Below are 21034 nucleotides of genomic sequence, written 5' to 3'. Positions count from 1 at the left end.
ACAGAACCTGTATTATTCAGCTCCAAAATAACAGTAATAACAGTCTCAGAATTGGCACTATCCTGGTCTGCTTGTGTGTTTTTATTGAAGATGTAGATTATTAGAACTCATGTTTATCGTGCCAAATCATGAGGGATCATGGCAACGGGAATATTAATCACAAAGATGTTTAGAATGTAAAACTGTACATATTTATACAGAGATAACTTCAACACGTGTAGACTTCTTTATACCCAAATTATGTCTAACTAGCCATCAGATGTTTTTGAGTCCTCTCTTGGCTTTTTTGCATTGGGAATACAAAATGCCAATTTTGGAATTCTTTCCAAAATACAGTGAAGTTGTCAGGCAATAGTTTTGAGCCTATTTTTAAAAACAAAATTTTTCTTTTTTTAAGTCATGTTATCTTAATTTCTTAAATTAAATCTTAAGTCATGTTGTCTTAAGCTCGTGTTATCTTAATTTCTTAATCGGAGTACTCATAAATACTATTCTCCTGGATCAGATGTCTGTGAAGTGTCCGGGTGAACATTTGCAGTTATGATARCTAACTCTAATAAGGGAAATAAATGCACTATAAAAATTGATCAGGACAAACCTTTGTGGCAAGGTTTGGAATGCAAGGGCTCATCTACCCTCTCAAGAGCACGTTTGGTTCCAGAAGAATGATAGCCCTGTTGAAAGGGAGTACGTTCAGAAACTACTATTTTCAACTGCAAGATACTATTCACAGCTCAGAAATCTCTCGTTCAAATAGAATTTGCTTGCTAAAATAGATCTGTAATAGGCAGAAAAGAATGCCAACCAGTTCATTTTGAATAGCTAATCCACTTTCTACTTTCTTCACAATTATTTTCAAAACATACTGAAGTAGAAGTGAAATTAGGAAAACACTCTTAACACTGCCCTTATAAGCAGAAAATACCTGATGCATCTTTTAAAATGGGTTGTTGTTGGATTTCTCCAGATTTTCATATGTTGCAGTTTCCCTGGATGTATACTTTTTCTTTCTTTTAAATCACATTAGTCCACACTAAGTTCTTTAATGGCAGTTAATCACTTCACTTTGTAATTGAGGACTTCAGCTATAGAATATTTCTAAAATTTCTAAAAATGGGATAACCTCTTGATTTAAAATTAACAATCAAGTATTCAAAACAGGGTAAATATTAGCCGTCATGACAGCAGACATCAAGGAAATATATTGCCTCTTTCAAAGCTGCTGAATGTAAAGAGCTCTGAGGAAAAAAAAAATTCTTCTATCCCTCCCTCTCCAAATACTTAAGCAGCTACAAGAGACAGAGAAATACAGAATTTTCCAGGTATATTTCTTAATGGAAAGAGTCCTGTGCACATGTTCTTTGCCTATCTAAATCTCAGTGGTTCAGTGGGCCCTCCTTTTTTCAAAGTATTTTGAGGATTTTCTGTAGTGTGTGGAGAAATGTTAAAGTAGAATTGTACTTAAAGTATAGTCCACTTTTAAATTCCGTATACTGTAAGGCTAATGTGGGAAAGTACATTTTTTTTCTTCATGACGAATTTGAATGCTTTCTAGAACATCAGGCTGTCAGACCCATTGAAATTTTAAATACTAGAGTATATGGGCAAATTTTTATATGTTTGTATATATTCTCAGAGCTTACTAGGCTGAACCTCACATAGAATTATCCCCTACAGTAGCTCCTTTTTATGTAAACTTTTGTGAAGAATATTTCAGTATATTTTTAGTTGATCTTCCTAAAGTATTCAGTGCTACCACTTTTTAAGGTTACTGTAATGAATACATGTGTTATACAGCTATATTTCTGTACTCTGAAATACTTTGCAACAGATCGAATTTTTATGATCATTTTAAATTGTTTTCACAAAATTTTCTTCAACTCTGAGGTAAATTTATAATATGAAATAAAGTTTTGATTACAAAATTGTGAGCTGCCTTACCATGTCATTTTAGATTAATAGAATCAAGATAGATTCTCATTGCTCTTACCTAGCTTCCTCATTTTAAAAATATCTACCAAGAAATCTAAATAAATTAACTGTATCAGTTAGCTAGAGGACCTTTTTTAATCTGTGCTTCGTATTAGGCATCAGAGGGTTATGTTTCTTGTGGCACTTTGTATCATTCATTGTTATTTCAGTAGTTATGTGGTAGGAAAATGTTATTACAAAACTCATTGGAAAATTATTCGATCAAAAATGAATAAAATGTTTGTCTCTTATTCTTTATATCTAGTTGATTCTTCCTGCATTCCTTATTTATTTCTCTTCTATGCTTATCTTCTGTGAGTAATGGGACACCTGTATAGTTTTGCTTGCTCTCTTGTGCGCTTTTTTCTTTTTTCCTTGGAAAATGTGGGTCTGGTTTGTTTCACTTGCTGCCTCTTCCTGCTGAATATTTTCATATACCCCCTCTGAATGTCAAATGATATTTATGTTGAAAATCTCTTAATCATCCTCCATTTAAGCTGTAACACATTTTCAAAGCAAAATCTTTTCTGCCTGGCTCTTTGCAAACTATTTATGTACAATGTTAGACACTGGCGTCAAGGAAAACAGCTTCACTTTATTCTGCAGTAACTGTATAATAAAGTGTTAGCTTGTGGTGGAGCATGAAATAAATGCTTATATCTGTATTTTATTTAGCTGTGCTTTTTATTCTGCTTTGCTGACCTGTTAGGTAATTGCCTATTGCCGCATGTAGTACATTTTCCTTTCTAGCAATAGTTTGTCTTCTGTTGTTCTGCTTTATTATTACCTGTTTAAAATTATTTAATAAACTTTTTTTTTTTAAAAAAAAAAAAAAAAAAACAGAATCAAGACTTGAAGGTTGGCTTTCAATACCAAACAAAGGAAATATAAAGCGACATGGCTGGAAGAAACAGGTAAAAATGGATTTTTTTTTCTTTCTTTCCCTTGAATTGCTCTTTAGGCATATGGTGATGACAGTATTAGCTTTACAGCTTACATCTTAAGAAACAGACAAAACAATTGTATTTAGTATCTATATATTACTTTATTGAAGGAAAAGGATACCAAGAAAATTCAAGTTCAGTCTGCAATCAAGAGTAATAACATTGTTTAAATTTACAAAAGGTGGGTGAGAAAATGCTTCACAGTTGCTGCCTTGGAGCCATTAATAAAAATCATTTCTCCTTTGAGTAAGCATCGTTTTATTTCTGTTACTGAGATATAAGCTATTTGTGCAATTTGGCCAACAGAAAATTCTGAGTAGTGAATACCACAAATGAATGTTCTGAAGGGCGTAGAAGAGCCCATCACACCGTCTTTTTTGACTGATGGTCTGCAGAGTGGGAAGCACAGGTGGATCCTTCAGGTTTCTTACCTGATACTGCACTATATATATATACATATTTTTTTCCTACAATTATGGTTATTAAAGTTGCTTTTGGGGGTTAGCAGACAGAACACTTCTGGCCTCATATAAAAATGCAGAACAGTTTACCATGAAGGCTTAGTCTGCTATAAAGAGAACAGTTTATGAAATTTCTTCAAAAGTGAGAATGTTGTTACAATTTTGGTATGTCACAACAGGTGGTAGGGCCTCTTATTTTATCTCGGTCTTTATTCTCACTGTAACTTGTCATGTACGATTTCCAAGGACATTTCCTTCTCCCTTATTTTAAGATGGTCACTCTCACTTGGAAAGAACTGATTTACTCTGAGAAACTGGACCTCTGTGGAGGAATTCCCAGTCTAAAGAAAGCAGTATTGCTTTTCCTCTGCAGAGGATATTGTAACAACAGCTGCTTCAGGAGAAATACCAAAAAAGAAGGCCTTGCAGAAGCAGGCTAAAGTAGAGGTATAATGTCATCTTTCCTCTGGTTCTTTGACACTTCAAATGTCCTGAGATGTCTGTAAATTTAGAACCAGTTTGTGATTGTTTTCTGGCTTTCCACCTCCCCTCTCTTTGACAATCATTTAGAACTATTTTATTTAACAAATTGCAAAAATGAACACGGACAATAGGATTTTGAAAACTTTGCAACTAATTTATATGAAATAGTTTATTGTTCCCAGCGTCTTCCTTACTTAGTTTCAAATAACTAATCTTTGAATATATTCAGATGTTCATGACACTTTTAACATCGTGCTCTAGCTTTTATTGAAAGATCCTTCTCAAATGTACCTGTTTACATGCAATTTTTTACCACAAGTGGCAGAATTGTTTCCTACAGAGTTTAAAGGGGAGGGATTTAATTTCTGTCAAAGAAACACTTAAGTGTATTGGGCCTTAGGTGTTGAACTCCTTCAAAATATCTCATTTTCCTTTTGGTTAACATGACCTCCTTCATACCATTGAAGTGGTTTCAGTTCCAGACCTACCTATTTTTATATCAACATCAGACCTCCTTGAGGGGAAAGTTTGCTTGTTAGTTAAAACCCTTACCAATTCTGGTTTGCAGAGAGTGAGCATTAAGTTCTACCCTATTTCAAATATTGGCTACTCAGAGTATTCCCCACAGACCCTCAGAGGAGAAGCAAGGTAAATGAGCAGCACTTTGAAGCTGTTTGCATACTGCAGTCTGGAACCCAAGTTTTGTTAGATATTTGAAATACTTCTCAATTAGTTTCAGAGGAARTTAGTCTTTTCTGTGCCGTTCACTTCGTTTCCCTATTTGGCAAATGCTGRCTGAGCTGCAGGAAATCAAGACAAGGTTGAAGCTGTTCTTGCTACTGTATTTGAGTCAGGCAGCAGTAGTCTTTGAATGTTCTTCAGATGTCACAGGAAACATAGCTATTTGTAACTTTATTCCAGGACTGATGCAACAGAAGAGCAGACCTGGCGCATGTATTGAAAATTGTTCTGTTTGATAGATAAGGCTGTTTGATTCCTGCTCTTTCAGAACTGATTCTCCAGGTTGCAGTTCGACCTTTGGCAGCGCTCATAAATGGAAGTGACAGTGTTTAGGCACAAGTTGTGTAGCTTTTATTCTGTTCTGGAATACCTAGGCTGTAACTTTCTCTTGTCAGGATACATCTAGTAGCCTTTTCTACTTGCCTCCTAGAAATGGAGTATATTCATTTACCCTCTGATGATGAAATTCAAAAATTTCCAATAAATGTAGCTTCTCCAGTGAAAGACTCTATCTGATGTTCTTTAGGTTTGCCCACTATGGGCAAGCTCAATTTTCTTAAGATGTTACAGGCAGTTATTCTATTTGTACTTTCCTAGTTTGCATAATAGTTCGCACATGTTGAAGGAATTTGAGCTACGAATATATGCATCTTCCATAAAATGAATCACGATGATAAGATTTCTTAAACCAGCTGAGGTTCAAACCAGTGAGACCGTAGTGAGGGGCCATGGTCACTTACATATGTATTCCATTGACTATACGATACTRCATCTGAAACAAAGCTGGCAAGTACTCAGTCTCTTCAGGTGCTTCTGTGCCAAACTCTCCTGTGCTTCCAATTTTGAGTTTAGTAGAGATATATAGCCTTAAATATGGCATGCCCAGATTAATTTAAATTAATAGGAAAGCCGAATTGTATTAGCAGAATAATTTGATTGATACCTGGGTTATAACTTCAGCTGCTACATTTTGACTTAAATGTCAGTAGTACTGATGTTTTGCCCTTCTGAATCATTTAGCTTAAGCTAGAAAGGTGTTGGTGTGGAAAAGACTCATTTGAGATGAAAGACTTAGGTTATAGCTAAAACATAGCTCAAGCTAACATTAGAAGGAATTAGCCATAGTTTTATCTAGAACCCCCTTTGTATTCCAAAGGGATATGATAAAAAATACCCTTCAAGTACCACTGTAGAACCAGAACTTTTCTCAGAACAATTTTTGTGTTGTTGTAACAGGAGTGACATTGAGACTGTTGTAAGCCTTATAGGTAACTTTTCTTTTGGAAGGTTACATTTTTGTTTTACCAAAACTCATATCGTGTGTGATGACTGAATTCCAGCTCAGTCAGAAATTGCATTTGTTAGTATTCCTCTTAAGGCTTTACCCTTATCTTGAAAGGCAGAGGCACAAACTTTAAAGGCAAAGAGGGCATTAGCTTTCTGTTGAAGTAGATCAAAGGAATAAAAGCACAACCCCTTTTTTYTTCAGTGGGCATAATTACAAGAGGCTCACGTCATTACAACTTAGCCTCTGCTCAAGTTGATCAGGCTTTGTATTAAAGAACGATGCTACAGCAGCCATAATCCYTGTCTGAGAGACTTGAAGTCCTTTTAGTCAGAGGCAAAACACACCTCCTGTGGCTTGTTTAGCCAAATTCCGGTAATGGAGACAGGCGCAGCTGCAGCACACAGCTTGTTCTGCACATGCAAAACATTATTCTGCATACCTGTTAATGTAACATTTGAGTTCAGTTTGTGAGGTCAGACTTGAAGTCCCTGTCTAATGAGGAGGTTCAGCCTGCTCTTTTAGGAATAGTAAACACCATTTACCTGAATCATCAGGATTAGTATTGTGCAGAAGCCCATTCAGTTATCTGCCAGTAACTGGAATTCAAGATGGATTCTGTATTCATTTTTTTTCTTTCCTTTCCCTTTACTTCTGGGTTGTATTACACCTGAATCTGGAGCTGAATACAGCCAGAAYAGTCTGTCCTTTTTAATTCCTCTGAAGTACCTCATACCTTTTAATACTTTGTTTCCAAAACATCTGAAATCTCAGAGGGAGCTGCCACAGCTGTCACTGAGCTCCTGCTTACACACAGTTTGAGCCAAGGCATTGGACTGGCAGCTCCCAGGAAAGAGAAACAAACAGCAAATTCTGTAGGCCTGAGCTCACTGGGAAGTTTAGATTAGAGGTGTTTGAGCTAAACTGGCTTATGGGTTACAATGCTGAACATTTTTTTTTCCTGAGCATCTTGCTCGGTTTTTCCTGCTACATGAACACATGCTTATAATTCTGTGTAATTGTAAGCGGTGTTGGATGAAGGGTGCCCATGTGCTTCAGGTTGAGAGGTTGAGGACAGCTTCATTAGGCTGCTTTTTCTTTCTTCCTTTTTTTTTCCTTCTTTTGGGTTCTAGACATACTCACTATTTGGGAACTCTCTTAAAAATGAGGCCTGCAGTCCAATGTCCTGGCTCTGATACAGTGCCTTCTCAGTAGCTCTTTGCATATTCTCCAGAATCCCGTGCATTCTGGAGTGCTCTGCTTTTTCAGTGTTGTGGGGATAGTGTTTGTTGCAGATTTTGAGCAAGGTTTTTAAAACACTTAGGCAGGAAAATCTTACTGGCACATCACCTAACATTTCTGTTCTTTAACGTCTTTACCACTCTGGAAAATACTGTGTGGTTTGACATTTAAGTGATACGTAAGAAGAGAATACCCATCTACTTCCTCCTCTTCTACAAACCCTTCCTTTACTGTCTCAGTGTATTCCTTGATTTAGCACGTGTATCAGACTATGCCGTAGTCTCTCCTGCTACTCGTATGGTTTTGCTCTGTATTTTTCCAGTGTGTTACRTGGAAAGTGTAAGAAATAGATTCTCCCAGCTCCAGCTAACTATGTTGGACTACCAGTTGTTTGGCACAAAGTACTAGCAAGTCCTGCGAGTCTCTAGAAGAGAGGAGATGTTCACAACCTAATCAGCAAGTGATGAGCATTCCAGGCATTGCTCAGTGATGCGGTGATTTTCATAGCAACATTGAAGTAGCACCTGAACTTGGAGAATTACCTGTATAGATAGAAAGACTTTAAGAATTATCACAAGCATATCTGAGTGCTATGGTGACAATACATTAGTAGTTTTTGATCATTGCAGCTGTAGCATTATGCAACTCTCAGTAGTATGGCTGTCTTCATGGTAATTTAAAAATCTGCTACTGGTTAAAAAACCTTAATTTATTCAGATTTTTTTATGTGCATATAGGAGCAGAGTGTGATAAATACTGCTTTTTAAAATGCAATTTAACTTGTTTTTACTCTTTCTTTTCCCAGTATGTTGTGGTGAGCAGTAAAAAGATACTGTTTTATAATGATGAAAAGGACAAGGACCAATCTAATCCATCCATGGTACTAGACATAGAGTAAGTAAAGCTACTGTTAGTTTGAGATGTAAATCAACAAAAGAGCATTTCTTGTAAAATGATGGATAAAAGATGTGGAAGCGTGGAATAAAAATTCCACAAATAATTTTTAGTTTGCCTTAGTATTTCAGGATGCAGAAATTATGTATTTCTGTTATCTTTAAGAGAAGATCCTACTTGTTTCTTTGTCCTACTGTTACCTAACGCTAAAGAGAAAAAACTAAACATGAAGTAGTGTGGCACTGTGCTATTAACTAGTCTGAATTTATGGAAGTGAAGAGCCTCATTATCACAGAGGGCATGAGGCAATGAAGCATACATGCATTGTAATCCCTACACATTGATTATGCAGGAGGAAAAATGCATCAAATATCACTGAAGCCCCTTGCTGTTATATGATTGAGYGTGTATTTGAACAGCTGACCAATATTATGGGATTTCATAGAGAATAACTGAAAATGGTTTTAAAATTAATGAATATGTCTATCGTGACTAAGAAATACAGTGCTGTGGATGGAATCTCAAACTCAGGAAGTGCTTAAGCTGTCAATTGCTGTTAACTAGGAAAAGAATCATTCTCTTTTTGAGCTGTTTCTTATATTCTTTTCATAAGCATCTCTTAAAGGTAACTGTTGAAAATAGATTGTTGGGCTATATGGTCTTACAGTCCTGATCCAGTATAGGATATTGTTTGCTCAGATTTTAATAACATCTCTTTCTTCATGCCCCAGATTGCATTTTGTGACCCTCTGGCTTTTTGTGACCCTCTGGCATTGACTGATCATCAGTTGATAAGTTGATTTGGTTGTAAAATTAGTGAATCTCAATATACTTCATAGAATTACTCTATCCAGGGTTATCAGTATGCTTTTTTAGCAATAATCAGCTAGGCTTCCCAGTGTTTTGAGGAAGAATTTGAAAGCCTTTTTCACAAGTAAATTTGCCATGGTGGATCTTGATCTTGAATTTATTACAAGATTGTCTTTCCATGCTATGAAATGTTTTAGTCTTACTTTGATAGACAAGATCTATATGATTTGTGAGTGAATTCCTAAAATCATATTGCAGCCTTGAGTATATGGTATTGCTTGCATAAACAAGGCTTATTTATAAGATTTTCAAAGCAATTTTCTAACTGTGTTTCAAGAACTTACGTAGCCTTTAAGTGTCTGAATCTTGTTTCTTTTAATTCTAGTAAACTGTTCCATGTCCGACCTGTAACTCAAGGAGATGTATATAGAGCAGAAACTGAAGAAATTCCTAAGATATTCCAGGTAAAAAGGATTGAATTACTTCTATTTAATTCTCTTAAAAAGGCTTAGCAGCTTCATTGAAAAGTGTGTAAAAATATGTAGTGTTTCAACAGTAACGTGGTAGTATTCTTTTTCAGATTCTGTATGCAAATGAGGGGGAATGCAGGAAGGATTTGGAAGTAGAATCAGTACAGCCAGCAGAGAAGACAAATTTTCTAAATCACAAAGGCCATGAATTTATTCCAACATTATACCACTTTCCAGCCAACTGTGAGGCCTGTGCCAAACCTCTTTGGCATGTCTTTAAGCCTCCTCCTGCCCTGGAATGTCGAAGATGCCACGTGAAGTGCCATAGGGACCACTTGGATAAAAAGGAGGAATTAATTGCGCCATGCAAAGGTATACTCATGTTTTTTGCATCTTGTTTTCTCTGCATTTTTATCCAGACTTGTTAAGCCATCAGGTGCAAATAAAAGCTCTTAGTATAAAAGTATTCTAGTCTTTAAATTTATGAACTTAGATGTGAAAGGTGCTGTTAAAATAATAGACCATTAAGACTGCTTATGAAGAGGCAGCAGTGGCAGGCCTCGGTAGGGAGGCCTTTGGTGGTGTAACTGGTGCGGTTCTGCTGCAGACTCTGAGAGCACAAGGTTCCTACAAGGTTGTGCCCAGAGACTCAGCAGCTACTTGCTTTCTCTCCATCCTTATAGATGGCCCATGTTAGGGATGTGGCAGTGCTGTGTCGAACAGGCTGTGCTAGCAGCTTTGAAGACCGGCTCTTCAGCTACTTCACCCATTGCAGGAAAGCTTTCCTCTCTTTACTCCTGCAAAGTGGAGTATTTGGGGTGTATACTCTGGAATTCAGTCATAAAGCACTCACACAACTTCCCAGTTTTTTCAGACTGAAATAGCACGAGCTTCCTTGATTCTGATGACAAGACTAGAGAAATAAGAATCTTTCTATAGAGAGATTTATAGAGTTTCTTCTTGTGTTTGTAATTTCCCGTCTTTATTGTGTTCCAAGAATAAATAATCCATTTGGGCCTAGATGTGTATATTGATACCAGTGTTCTTCCCAGTGGCACAATTGCCATATCATAACTTTTATTCTGATAATCAGTCATAGTTTTGATTGAATCTTCTTCCTTCTTTTACTTACAGTGAGTTATGATGTAACTTCAGCAAGAGATATGTTGTTACTGGCATCCTGTCAAGATGAACAGAAGAAATGGGTGACTCATTTAGTAAAGAAGATCCCTAAGACACCGCCATCTACTTTTGTTCGTGCTTCTCCTAGAACTATGTCTACAAGATCATCAGCGAATCAGTCATTCCGAAAAGCTGTTAAAAATACTTCTGGAAAAAATAGGTGAGAAATAAACTATAAAAGCTACAGATCCCTTAACTCAAAAATCTTCTGGAAGTCTTATTTAATCGGAAGTTGTGTAATAATTCCCTAGTTAGAACTGTGGAACTGATGATCTAAATCTTTGTTCAGATCATGAGAAGGGAACTAGACAGAACGTTGCTGTTTTTGTAAATTTACCAGTTCTTTGGATTTGGGTAGGTACAGTAGAGATGGCAGAAGAGTCCCTATGAGGGAACAAAATACGTGTGACTGGCCTGCCAAAGCATGTGAGGGAGTAGACTGAGTTTTGGCTGTTCAAGGGCAAGGCTCAGCAGGTATTTCGGCAGTGGCATTTAACTGCACAGATGATCCACGTATAGCCATCCATAGACTGACCCGCAGAGCTTGTGTAAACTACAAGTCTTCCACAAATGGAGCAAAATGAGGATTTTACACATTAATGACTCAGGAATTTTTGTCTGAGGTCACTGAGGAATTTCTGTGATACCCAGTCCATTGTAATGCCATTTCTTTTGGTGTCAGTGGCAGCTTAAATATTAATTCCCTTCTTGCTCCTTGGTTGCTCATTCTTTGTTATCTTCCATCCCATCAGTTGTTTTGGCAAAGCTGTTTGTGAGCCTATACATTAACCAAAGCCAGATTTAAAATATCCTTTTGCTAGGTTATTCTTAATCTGGATTGTTTCCTTATCCATCGTGCCCCTTCCTTTCCCTGAGAACAACTAAGGAGTAGGCAGATTGAAGTGGAAACGAGTGCGGCAGTAGGGAAAGAGGCTTCCTGGGTGGCAGTGCTACCAAAATAACCAAATGCAAACTTCTGCATTATAGACAGACTTTGTCTTCCTCTTCCCTCCACTACTAACTGGTGTCCTGGARAGGTATAACCTCTCCTGCTGGGTTGCCCCTCCTGCCCACCCTCCCAGTGCCATGAGAGGATACTATTTCAGGGGGCTCTTAGATAGTGAGTTGATGTACGGTTTTCAGGATAAAAGTTATTATGAAATACCTGCTTATAGGTTGTGTTCCACTGTCATCCGTAAGTGAGAATTTTCATCCTTAAGTGTAAGGAATGCTGACAGTGCAAGGAAAGTGCATTTTTATTATCTTTGTGGAATATATCCAAGGCTTCTCTTAGAGACTGAAGTAGAGATGGAAAGAATTATTTTAATACGCCATCTGTGCGCATCTTAAAGCTGCATTAATTGGAACCATGTAGAACAGCACTTGGAAGATCAACATCCTGATAGTACAGTTGAGAAATGCTTCTCTGTTAATGAGCATATTCATTCTTCTCTTCACCCTGCCAAACCTTGCTTATGTGGAGTTCACTTTTTAAAGGCAGTGCACACTTACTTATTTCACATTTAGATTTTCAGGGTGGTAGTCTTTTTTCCCTTTTCCAAGAGATTGCTTGAACTTCATTCCGAGTACGCTGTTCTTTCCATTTGCACTTGCAAGGCCCTCTAGTAGCTGTAATAACTGAGTTATTTGTTTAATGCTCTGTGGCTGTGGCATGGCTTGCATATGCTGCAGTTAGTGTAATTTACCTCCTGATAGGTTCGGAAGATGAAATCCACCCACCCACACTCACACAACATACATATACCAACATATCTGTGCCTGTCTAATTCTGCTTTTTTTTCTTCCTTTTTTTGAAAAAGATGTTGCTGTTATTCTGTTGTAGTACCATATTAGGCAAAACAGCTCTGGTATACAGATGTCTCGTAGCTGTCAGCTTTTCAGTAGGTTTTTTCTTTTTCTTTTTTCTTTTCTTTTTTTTTTTAAGACCATTTGATTTCTGAGGTTTTTCATTTCAGATCTTAACTATTTCCAGGTATACCTAGAGATAATTGAAAAAGCACAAGAGCTTTCATCTGTACTCTTTTATGGAAATAAATCAATTTTCTTAAATCAATTCATTGATTCTTTTCACTTTGTTTTAATAGAGGTATTGACTTGTGGTTGCCTTTAGCAAGAATAAATTTGCAGCTCATTTCTTATATAATGAACAGATACACATATTTGAAAATTTACAGTAACTCTTAAAGGAGTGGGTCTGAGGAGATCAGTCATTCAGATAATTTCCATTATTGTTGGCATTTTTCATGTGAGAGTGGTAGAGAATTGCAGACGTATTTCAGTATTGAAAAGGAACTTTAWTAAAATGAAAAGATAGTATTATCTTTAATGCTCATTTTCTAAGGCTGTGAGCTCTAGAGATACACGGAGTCTATCTAATAGCTCACTAGCACSAGAAGGAGGAGAGCTGCACCTTTCTGCTCTTTATCTTTTGTCAGCTCTTACTTGCAGATTACCTCAGTAAACTGATTTTATWTGCCAGTCCAGCAGGAAATTAATCAAGGAATGCTTTTTCGGGGGAGGGAGGAAGAATAGAAAAGAAAAAGGCAGGTTATTTCTTCTTGGTTTAAGGGGTTAAAAATAATTCATGGGATGTCAGCYGGTGCCTGATGTCACTACCTGGTTCCATTTTATACACCTAAGAAGAAGGAAGCTTGGATTTATTTTAGCAAAGTTCACTTTAACTTACCAGACTTTAAAGAGATATTTAAATAGTAGATAATTAAACAAATTATTTACAACAGATCTTATGCACTGAACTCAACAGATCTTATGTACTAACTGGTGACGGCACAGCAGCTGATCTGATATGATAGTCTGCTGCCACTGTGAGAGGGAGGGTTTTCCTTCTCTCCTCCTTCATGGATCTTCCACAGTCTGCTCCTGAGTAGGCAGCGGCACTGATCTACATCAGTCAGGGTCCRTGATCCAGTTGTCTGTAGACAGAAAGCTGCAGGTGTCTGTAGACAGAAAGCTCTTGCTGAGCTAGTGAGTGGAAGCAGCCCACTGAGGAGTGTGGTGATTGCTAAAGCTGATGAGAAGCAAATATGAGGGTGTTCATATTTAGGGGAGGAAAGAATAGAAAAAGAGCAAGTGGAGGAACRGTGGAACCTTTTCCTTACAGGTAGCAGTGAGTTGTTCGGTCAGCTGCCCTCAACTCAAGGTCCTGTGCCCTGCTTTTTKTGCTTACCCTGATCTCTTTATCTAAGCATGCAAAGGAAGAGAAGCAGTGATGATCTTTATGGAGTACATGCATTTAGCTTTTATCAAACATTTGAAAATTGTTGCCTTGTCAGACAGTAGAGCAGAACCTGATCTGTGATGGAAACCTACCACRATGCAGTTCAGTAACTTCATACATGCTTAACTTTATGCAAGTAAATTCACTTAAGGTTTTTTATTACTTCAGTGAACTCCAGATGAGGCTTCAGAGCATTGAAGTAGGCATTAAATGTGTTGCTGAATGGACATAGACTTTAACGAATATTTTTAAGACTTTTTAGGTTTKATCCAGCTCTCTCTGTGGCTCATAGGCACCACTCTACTGACTTGATGGAGAGGTGTATCAGATCCAGTAAAGAGAATTTCATATATAATTAAGTGTAATTATAATTTCAGTTAATTTTATTCATTAATCACTTATCACTGATAAATATGAACTAAGACTTCATGATGCTGAGGGTTGGACTTAGATGATCTCCAGAGGTCCCTTCCAACCTTACCATTCTATGACATCTATGAACTTACAAGTAGTTGCATTACTGATTGTAGATTTGAAACTACTCAGTTATGGTATGCTAAGCTAGACATACTATATCAGCATGGTTGAGTTGTTTTATTTTAATCTATTTGGACCAGGGCACCTGACAAAGTTAATATGTATTTAAAAAAGAAAGAATCTGGTGCATCAGCTGAGCTCTGGCAACTGCCGTCTGCCTACTTTTAGCCCTATACCTTTTCTTGTCCTGCAACAAAAAAGGGTCAGTTTGCATTTGCCGTGAGTACACCCATGAGTGTTTACCCTTGATTATTTACTTGTAAAGCTGAATAACATCATCTGTCTGACYTCTGTGTTCATTTAATGTCATTTAAAATTATGAAGAGTTTGTGGAAGATTGCATAGGTATATTTCTACATGTAAATAAAAAAAAATCTGTTACATAAATAATTTTTCATTTAAGCTCTTAGCAAGCATGCATTAACATTATGAAGCTAATTTTTATATTCATTTTTCATTAATTGTCTGTTTTCTTCTTTATTCCAGCTAACCACATGTACAGTGCTTAATGGAATCTCATGGGATGCGGTCTGAAAAACAGGGCTTTTTTAACCACACAGAGCAGTGTAGACGGGCTGTTGTTCCTTTCAACATAACTATCACAGGCTTCAGGGTTAAGATTGCTATTATTGTCTCCTCCTTGCTTTGGCACAAAAGCACGCTGAGGGTGTTTAATTGCGGGTTTGCCTAAAGGTAGATTAGATTAATTATTACTATGTAATGCAAGTTAAAGCAAATAAAGCTTAGCTAGGTGTATGAAAAAGGTGCTGCCTTTTTGGATTAAAAAAAAAAAGCCTGTCAATCATGATGAAATGCAGCCAACTCTCTTCGTATCAGTGAAAGAAGAAGACTGTTTACCCTGTGAAGGGGATATTTATGTAAAGATGAGCATATGAAACTGCGTAGAGGAGGAAGGTTTCTCAACGAGAAGGACTGCAATTGCTTTCAAGACCCAAAGTTGAGTTCTTGAAGACTGCAGAACTAGATTAAAAATGAAGCCTTATCACTTGAACTTCAGTGCCTTCACTGCAGAGTTCTTATTCTTAGCAGCCTTAATGCTAATCACCCACTATGGAATGGATCAAAGTGTTAAATATTTTGCGTTATGCTTTACAAAACACTGATTTAGCAAATTTGTAAAGGGGGGACAACAAGTAATTGCATTTAATCTATGCATTTTTGCCAAGCCATACCAAATTATTTTACTATTAGAGGCATTAGAAACTAACAGTAAAAAGAACCAAGTTTGGAAGCATATTTTGGGGTCATCATTTCTATAACTGTTTAATGTATTGCCTTACAATTTTAAGTGATAACATACATTAAGTTAACAAACATTTAAGAAATGTATRCACTGTTTGGAATGTAAATTATTCTTAGAACACTTTACTGGGTTTTACGTTGTCATTTTAGTGCCTTCATTTGAGATAATTGTATTATTGCCATGTCAATAAATGTAGAATTCTAAAACTAAACAAAGGAAACCTCTAAAAAACTATTGCATATCAGTGGTTTTACTGAAGTTTAATTGGTTGAAGTATTGTAGATGCTAGATACATTTTCTAAATTAAATGTTATCTTTGAATGAGAATTCCTCTTACAAAGAAAGACTGGTCTGGTTCRTAAGGCAAGAGATGTGTAGGCAATGCAAACAAAAACATACAACACCCAAACTCCAGATAATTCAGGATTTTTCAGTAAATGCTGTCAAACTCTTGCTTTGTAGYGGGAATACATTCATGGTATGGGCAGTATGGTTTTATTTTATTTTATTTCTTAACCAAATACCTCCTCAGTAATTTATAATGGCTTTGCAGTTGTGTATTAAATAAGAAGCACTGGAAAACTGATTCGTCCTTAGGACGATTTGCATGTTTCAAGTGGTATTGAAAGCCGCACTGATGGATATGTAATAATAAACATATCTGTTATTAATAAGGTAATGACTCTGTGCTCATTTAATGAGAAATAAAGTAATTTATGGAAGGACCCTTTTGAAAATGACTGGCATGGTGTTTTCTACTGATTGCAGTTTGCACTTTTTTGTAAGCATTCAGACATTGAAGGGGTTCTTGTGCAAGGTGTATTTGTAACGTAATGCCTATGGAACTCTGAAAAATTTCTTACTATTCTACAAGTATAAGTAAGTACCATAGTAAATATAATTTAATATGAATTGTATTAATACTGTACAAATGAAAAAATATATATTTTGTATAACTTACTGGATTAATGCTGTAGCAGCCTGATTCCGTTATGTATGTTCAGCCACCACCCTGAACTTACCTTGTGATTGCTGAGGTTCTGGTGTAAAGGTTCTTCATCCTTCATGATGCAAGTTTGATGTTTCAGAAATCCCACTTATTTGAGGGGAGGGAATCCAGAAAAAGGAATCTTCTTTGTTCAAAAGAAAAAGCCTGACTTTTGGACCAGGCTGCCCTCCTTTAGCAGCCTATGCATCCCATGAAGCTGTCCATGTGTCTCCCTGGGTAGTCTGCTAAGGCCTGCCAGACAGTGGAGTAGGCACAAGTTATGAGGGAGATGATTGTAGGTCCATTGCAGGTCCCATAGGTTGGAAGTAGAGATAATAGCTGTATGTAACCCATCAGATTTTGGAAAGTTCCTCTCTACTGAGCTGGGTACTTCAGAAATGTCAGCAGTTTTCAAAGCTGTGGATGTAGTATGCTAAAGACTACCTTCCAGCTCTSCAGTCTCTTGCAGCATTGACCGTTAGCTTGCAAAGCAGTACAGGTGATAACTGTGACCTGCTCTATTCGCCTGTCATGCCCCAGTGGGAAATAATATAGTAAGCTGAATAAATGTAAACGTATCTCACTTAAATACCTACATTATTGTAGGAAACGGAACAATAGAAAAGGCCTACGGTCAGGTCATTCTCAAGAGCTAAACTGATTTATATTTAGATTGCTTTTCCACTTTCCCTTTTGTGTAACTGACTGTGTGAACAGCCTCAAAAACTCTGATTCATTTCTTAACCCAAAAAAGGCTTATCTCGTAATTCCAGGTTTCATGATTGGAAAAACAGCATGAAAACTCTTATGAATAGATAATGACTAGTGGGAGGAGGGAAGAACTGTGGAAAATGGATTTGTTTCACAGAGTGCTAAAAAAGCTATGGAAATGGTAGTATGCTGAAATTCTGCACTTGTTTTTCAACGCTTGTAAAAGCAGCAGACAGTGTAAAATTACATTGACTTGTATGTGGGGTAAGTTGCAACTAAAATACTGTAATAACAAAGTCTAGACATGTAAATTACAGTTCGTGTTCTGATACACAGACGTAGGCTGGTACGAGCAAGATGTCTATCTACAGGAATAGCTATAGTTTATCAAATGTTTTTAGCATTTTAAAAGGTAATYCCTACAATCTCAACTGTGCAGGCAGATATTTTGGGTATAAAATGGATTGTTCTTAAATCTTTAGCAAGCTATCAGCCATTCAAAAAAAAGACACTAATTCTCTGCTGTGTTCACTACAACTCTACCTTTTTGTGCTTAACTTTGTGCTTACTTTGCTTAACTATTATCTTTGTGATTATTAATCTCTTACACGATTGTTTTACCTWGCCAGATCTAATACAGTGCCATGGAGAGTCATCAAGATATGTGAACGTATCAGCTATGAAGAGCTGGCATAAATCAACACGATTTCAGTCATTTCAGTGAAGATGTAGTTTTATACACCATTTGAAAAACTGAGAAGGCTAGATTTTTCTGCCTAAAAGTGACTGATTTTGGTTCATTTGCTTCCACCTTTTTTTCCGTTTTCTATTAGTGCAGTAGGCTGGAGGCTCATTAACATTGGTAGAATGCCAAAATCTGCTCAGTGTCTTTCGCTTTTCAAATTTCCCCGTTCCTGCTGAAGGAAACAGGAAAAGAAAATAATGGAAAAGTAGTTAACTGTGGCAAAGCAGTCTGAGAAGAGGATACTGCATCTCCTGAAAGYGGGATTTAGCAGCAACCAACTAGGCTATAGCCAAAAGCAAGTCAGCTATCATGCAGCTCCTTTGAGAGAAGTGGCCACAGGGGCAGAGCTTCCTTTCTTTGAAGAGCTGATGAACTCTAGTGGTAATTTTTCACRTACTAGTTGAGAACAGATGAGAAGTGCAAATAGAGAAAAGGAACCATGATTTTTTTATTGGAAATGGAAAATAGTGTAAATTTGTAAAAGATGGCATTGATCATAAAAACTAATATTTTTTGTGTAACTGTAAAGACTGCCCCATTTTCTTTATGATTCTCTTCTGCGTATTAGTAGAAACGTACAGAAAGTGGAAAAATGAAATACAATATGAAACGATTACCTCTCTTTTTCCTTTGCTSTTTTCCTTTTCCTTGGGTTGACATTCCATTTTCTTATGCTTGCTTTCCATTTCCTTTAATCTTCACAGTTTTCAAATGATCATAAGGGCATTGGTATACGACTGTAGCATTTCTGTGTCATACCGCCTTAAAAGATATTTGGAAAAAGGGCAGAAAGACGCTGATCTAAAAGTTGTTCTTTTCTGTTTTCTTTATTACTTCTTTGTCTTGTGTTTTAGTATGCGTACAAGGAGTATGTGAAGATAGAAGTGCAGGGGCAAGGTAACACCAGACYGGAGATACATCAACAGAAACATTTACTGTTCTTAGATGGAAATACTCATTTTGGTGTTATTAAAATAAATCTGTAGAGAAAACGGCCTGATTCTCTCTCAGATTTTGTACCTCTAACTCATTTTTTTTGCCTTTTTTTATTCCACTTAATCTTCAGTGGATGATGCAAGATTCCACATTGATGTACTATTCTTGTTATTTATTGTATCACCAAACAAGACTCCTTTGACACTTTGGTGCCACAATCTCTACCTAATAGCCAGTTAACCAAGTTAAAATCAAGGCTTTAAAGGAAAAAAAACTCGAACAAATGAGAAGTATTTCATAAACGATTTAACTTTCTAGGGAGTTTTTTATTCATGTTAATGAAAAGAGTATCAAAGTCTATATAGACTATATATAGGAATGGTTGTGCTGTTTTTTGACTCTCCTTTATTTTTCTTCTTCCCTGTARTGATCTAGAACTCGGAAGTTTGAAAAGCACTGAAAGGGAGCATGTAACACTGGAATGGTAAATACTAGGTACGCTACTTGAAACAGCTCTTGGATTGCTACCTTTTCCTTTAGCCAGCCATGACATTTTATATATCATGTAGAAGTCACACCTTATTTACATTGCATTTTTCAGYTTGTTCTTACCATGACATAGAGACCAAACATAGCTGGATTTCTAAAGTGGATGCTTGGGCYGTGCAGCACCCCAGGCTCCTAAGCAAGCAGCTTCCGGAGACCCTGCTGTGCCAGGCAGCCCAGMTGATCTCCGCTCTGACTGTGCTCAGCTACAGCATCGTTTGAGATGGTGGGCAGATCRTGCGTCCTGCAGTTTTTGCAGATCCTTTGTTCTTGGGTGTTCATTTTCTGGGTGCTCTTGTTGAGATAATCAAGATTTGTGCTGCAGAAATGTTGACAGCTCACTTGTGGTAAGCACTTTTGCTTTGAAAGAAAACTTTTATTTAAACATATGTTTAAGCATTTAAACAAAGCACTGCATAGCACTAGTACAATATAAAATCAGACCTCAAGCACTGAAAACTAGGGTTCTTTTGATTTTAATAGGCATGGCAGTTTTCTGTAAGAGAAGAGTTAAATKTGTGGTATGATCATATCTGTGCTATGACTACACATACATAGAAAGCGTCCCAAGAGCATTACATTCCTCACAGAAATTAAAATGTACAGTAACAAATGCTCATATCAATGTATTGGATGAGGATGGCACATCTTCCCCTTTAATAAGAAATGTAAATACAGTATTTTAATTCTTAAGACTTAATCATTTAAAATGAAGAACACTATCTTTGTTCTATCACAGACATTGCACGGGTGCCTAAAACATGCCTTGCAAAAGGACTTGCCTTCCTTCCCCACCCTTTTTGCTGTACCATAGCATCYGCTTGCACTGTTTGAGGGTTCCCTTGTTACCTGTGCTTTTCAGAATGGAGCTGCTGTAAATTTCATGGAGTAACTTGTCTTGTGAACAGATCTGAATTTGCTCCGACGCATCTTCCAGCCGTAATAAATCCTGCTAAGCCTATTGGCCTGCATGCAGTATTGTGCTAACAGGACTACCCAGCTCAGCTTTTGGATTGAAGCTGGCTCCCATGCAGCTAGCTTGGAACATGAAGGAAAAGAGCTTGGGTCAGTCTGCAAAAGGCCATGGATACAGTCACTACAGGCAGTTCCTCCTTCTAACTTCTACTGCAAACCCAAGCCGTGATTCCTTTAAGGCTTCTTCACTAAGAAAAGAGATGCCTATAATAATGCTAACTTGTGTTTTACTATTTTAATGTAGTCAAGGTAATCTGTTCTTGAACTCGTATTTATACACCATGCTGGACTCTTTTCTTTACTCTTTATGTCAGTTTATGCAAGCGTCAAGGAAACCAGCATCTGTCTATTGATCCTGTACTTAAGAAAAGCTGTTTTGGGTGGAAAAGACCAAAATGATCTCTGAGGAAAGAAGAGGAAAAGARGGAAGTATAGTTCTTGATCTTGGGGAGGTCAGGAAGTGTTTTCCTGCAGACAGAAACTCTGATTTTTTTTTTTTTCCCTCCAGCACAGCACCCTCCAGTGCCTTCGCCAAATTCTGGAACCAAATGTTCTGTAATGACTTCAGATGGGACCTGATTCTCTAAAGG

At 37.1% G+C, this 21034-nt stretch overlaps 1 protein-coding gene across 1 annotated transcript in view; it reads left to right on the top strand.

Moving 5' to 3' along the window:
- The window catches only part of ROCK1 (Rho associated coiled-coil containing protein kinase 1), a 91595-nt gene extending 75315 nt beyond the window's left edge, over positions 1 to 16280 (top strand). Inside the window, exons 28-33 of the mRNA XM_085319337.1 lie at positions 2815 to 2885; positions 7933 to 8021; positions 9217 to 9295; positions 9412 to 9673; positions 10436 to 10643; positions 14766 to 16280. Coding sequence (XP_085175463.1) covers positions 2815 to 2885; positions 7933 to 8021; positions 9217 to 9295; positions 9412 to 9673; positions 10436 to 10643; positions 14766 to 14769 — 713 coding nt within the window. The 3' untranslated portion in view covers positions 14770 to 16280. The remainder of the gene's footprint in view (positions 1 to 2814; positions 2886 to 7932; positions 8022 to 9216; positions 9296 to 9411; positions 9674 to 10435; positions 10644 to 14765) is intronic.
- Positions 16281 to 21034: the final 4754 nt, after the last annotated feature.

The sequence above is a fragment of the Rhea americana genome, unplaced genomic scaffold (genome assembly GCF_003343005.1).
Source record: "Rhea americana isolate MKP2758 unplaced genomic scaffold, rheAme1 scaffold_58, whole genome shotgun sequence".
Lineage (NCBI taxonomy): Eukaryota > Metazoa > Chordata > Aves > Rheiformes > Rheidae > Rhea > Rhea americana.
The sequence above is the reverse complement of the archived record's forward strand: the minus strand, read 5'-3'. Positions and strand labels throughout refer to the sequence as shown.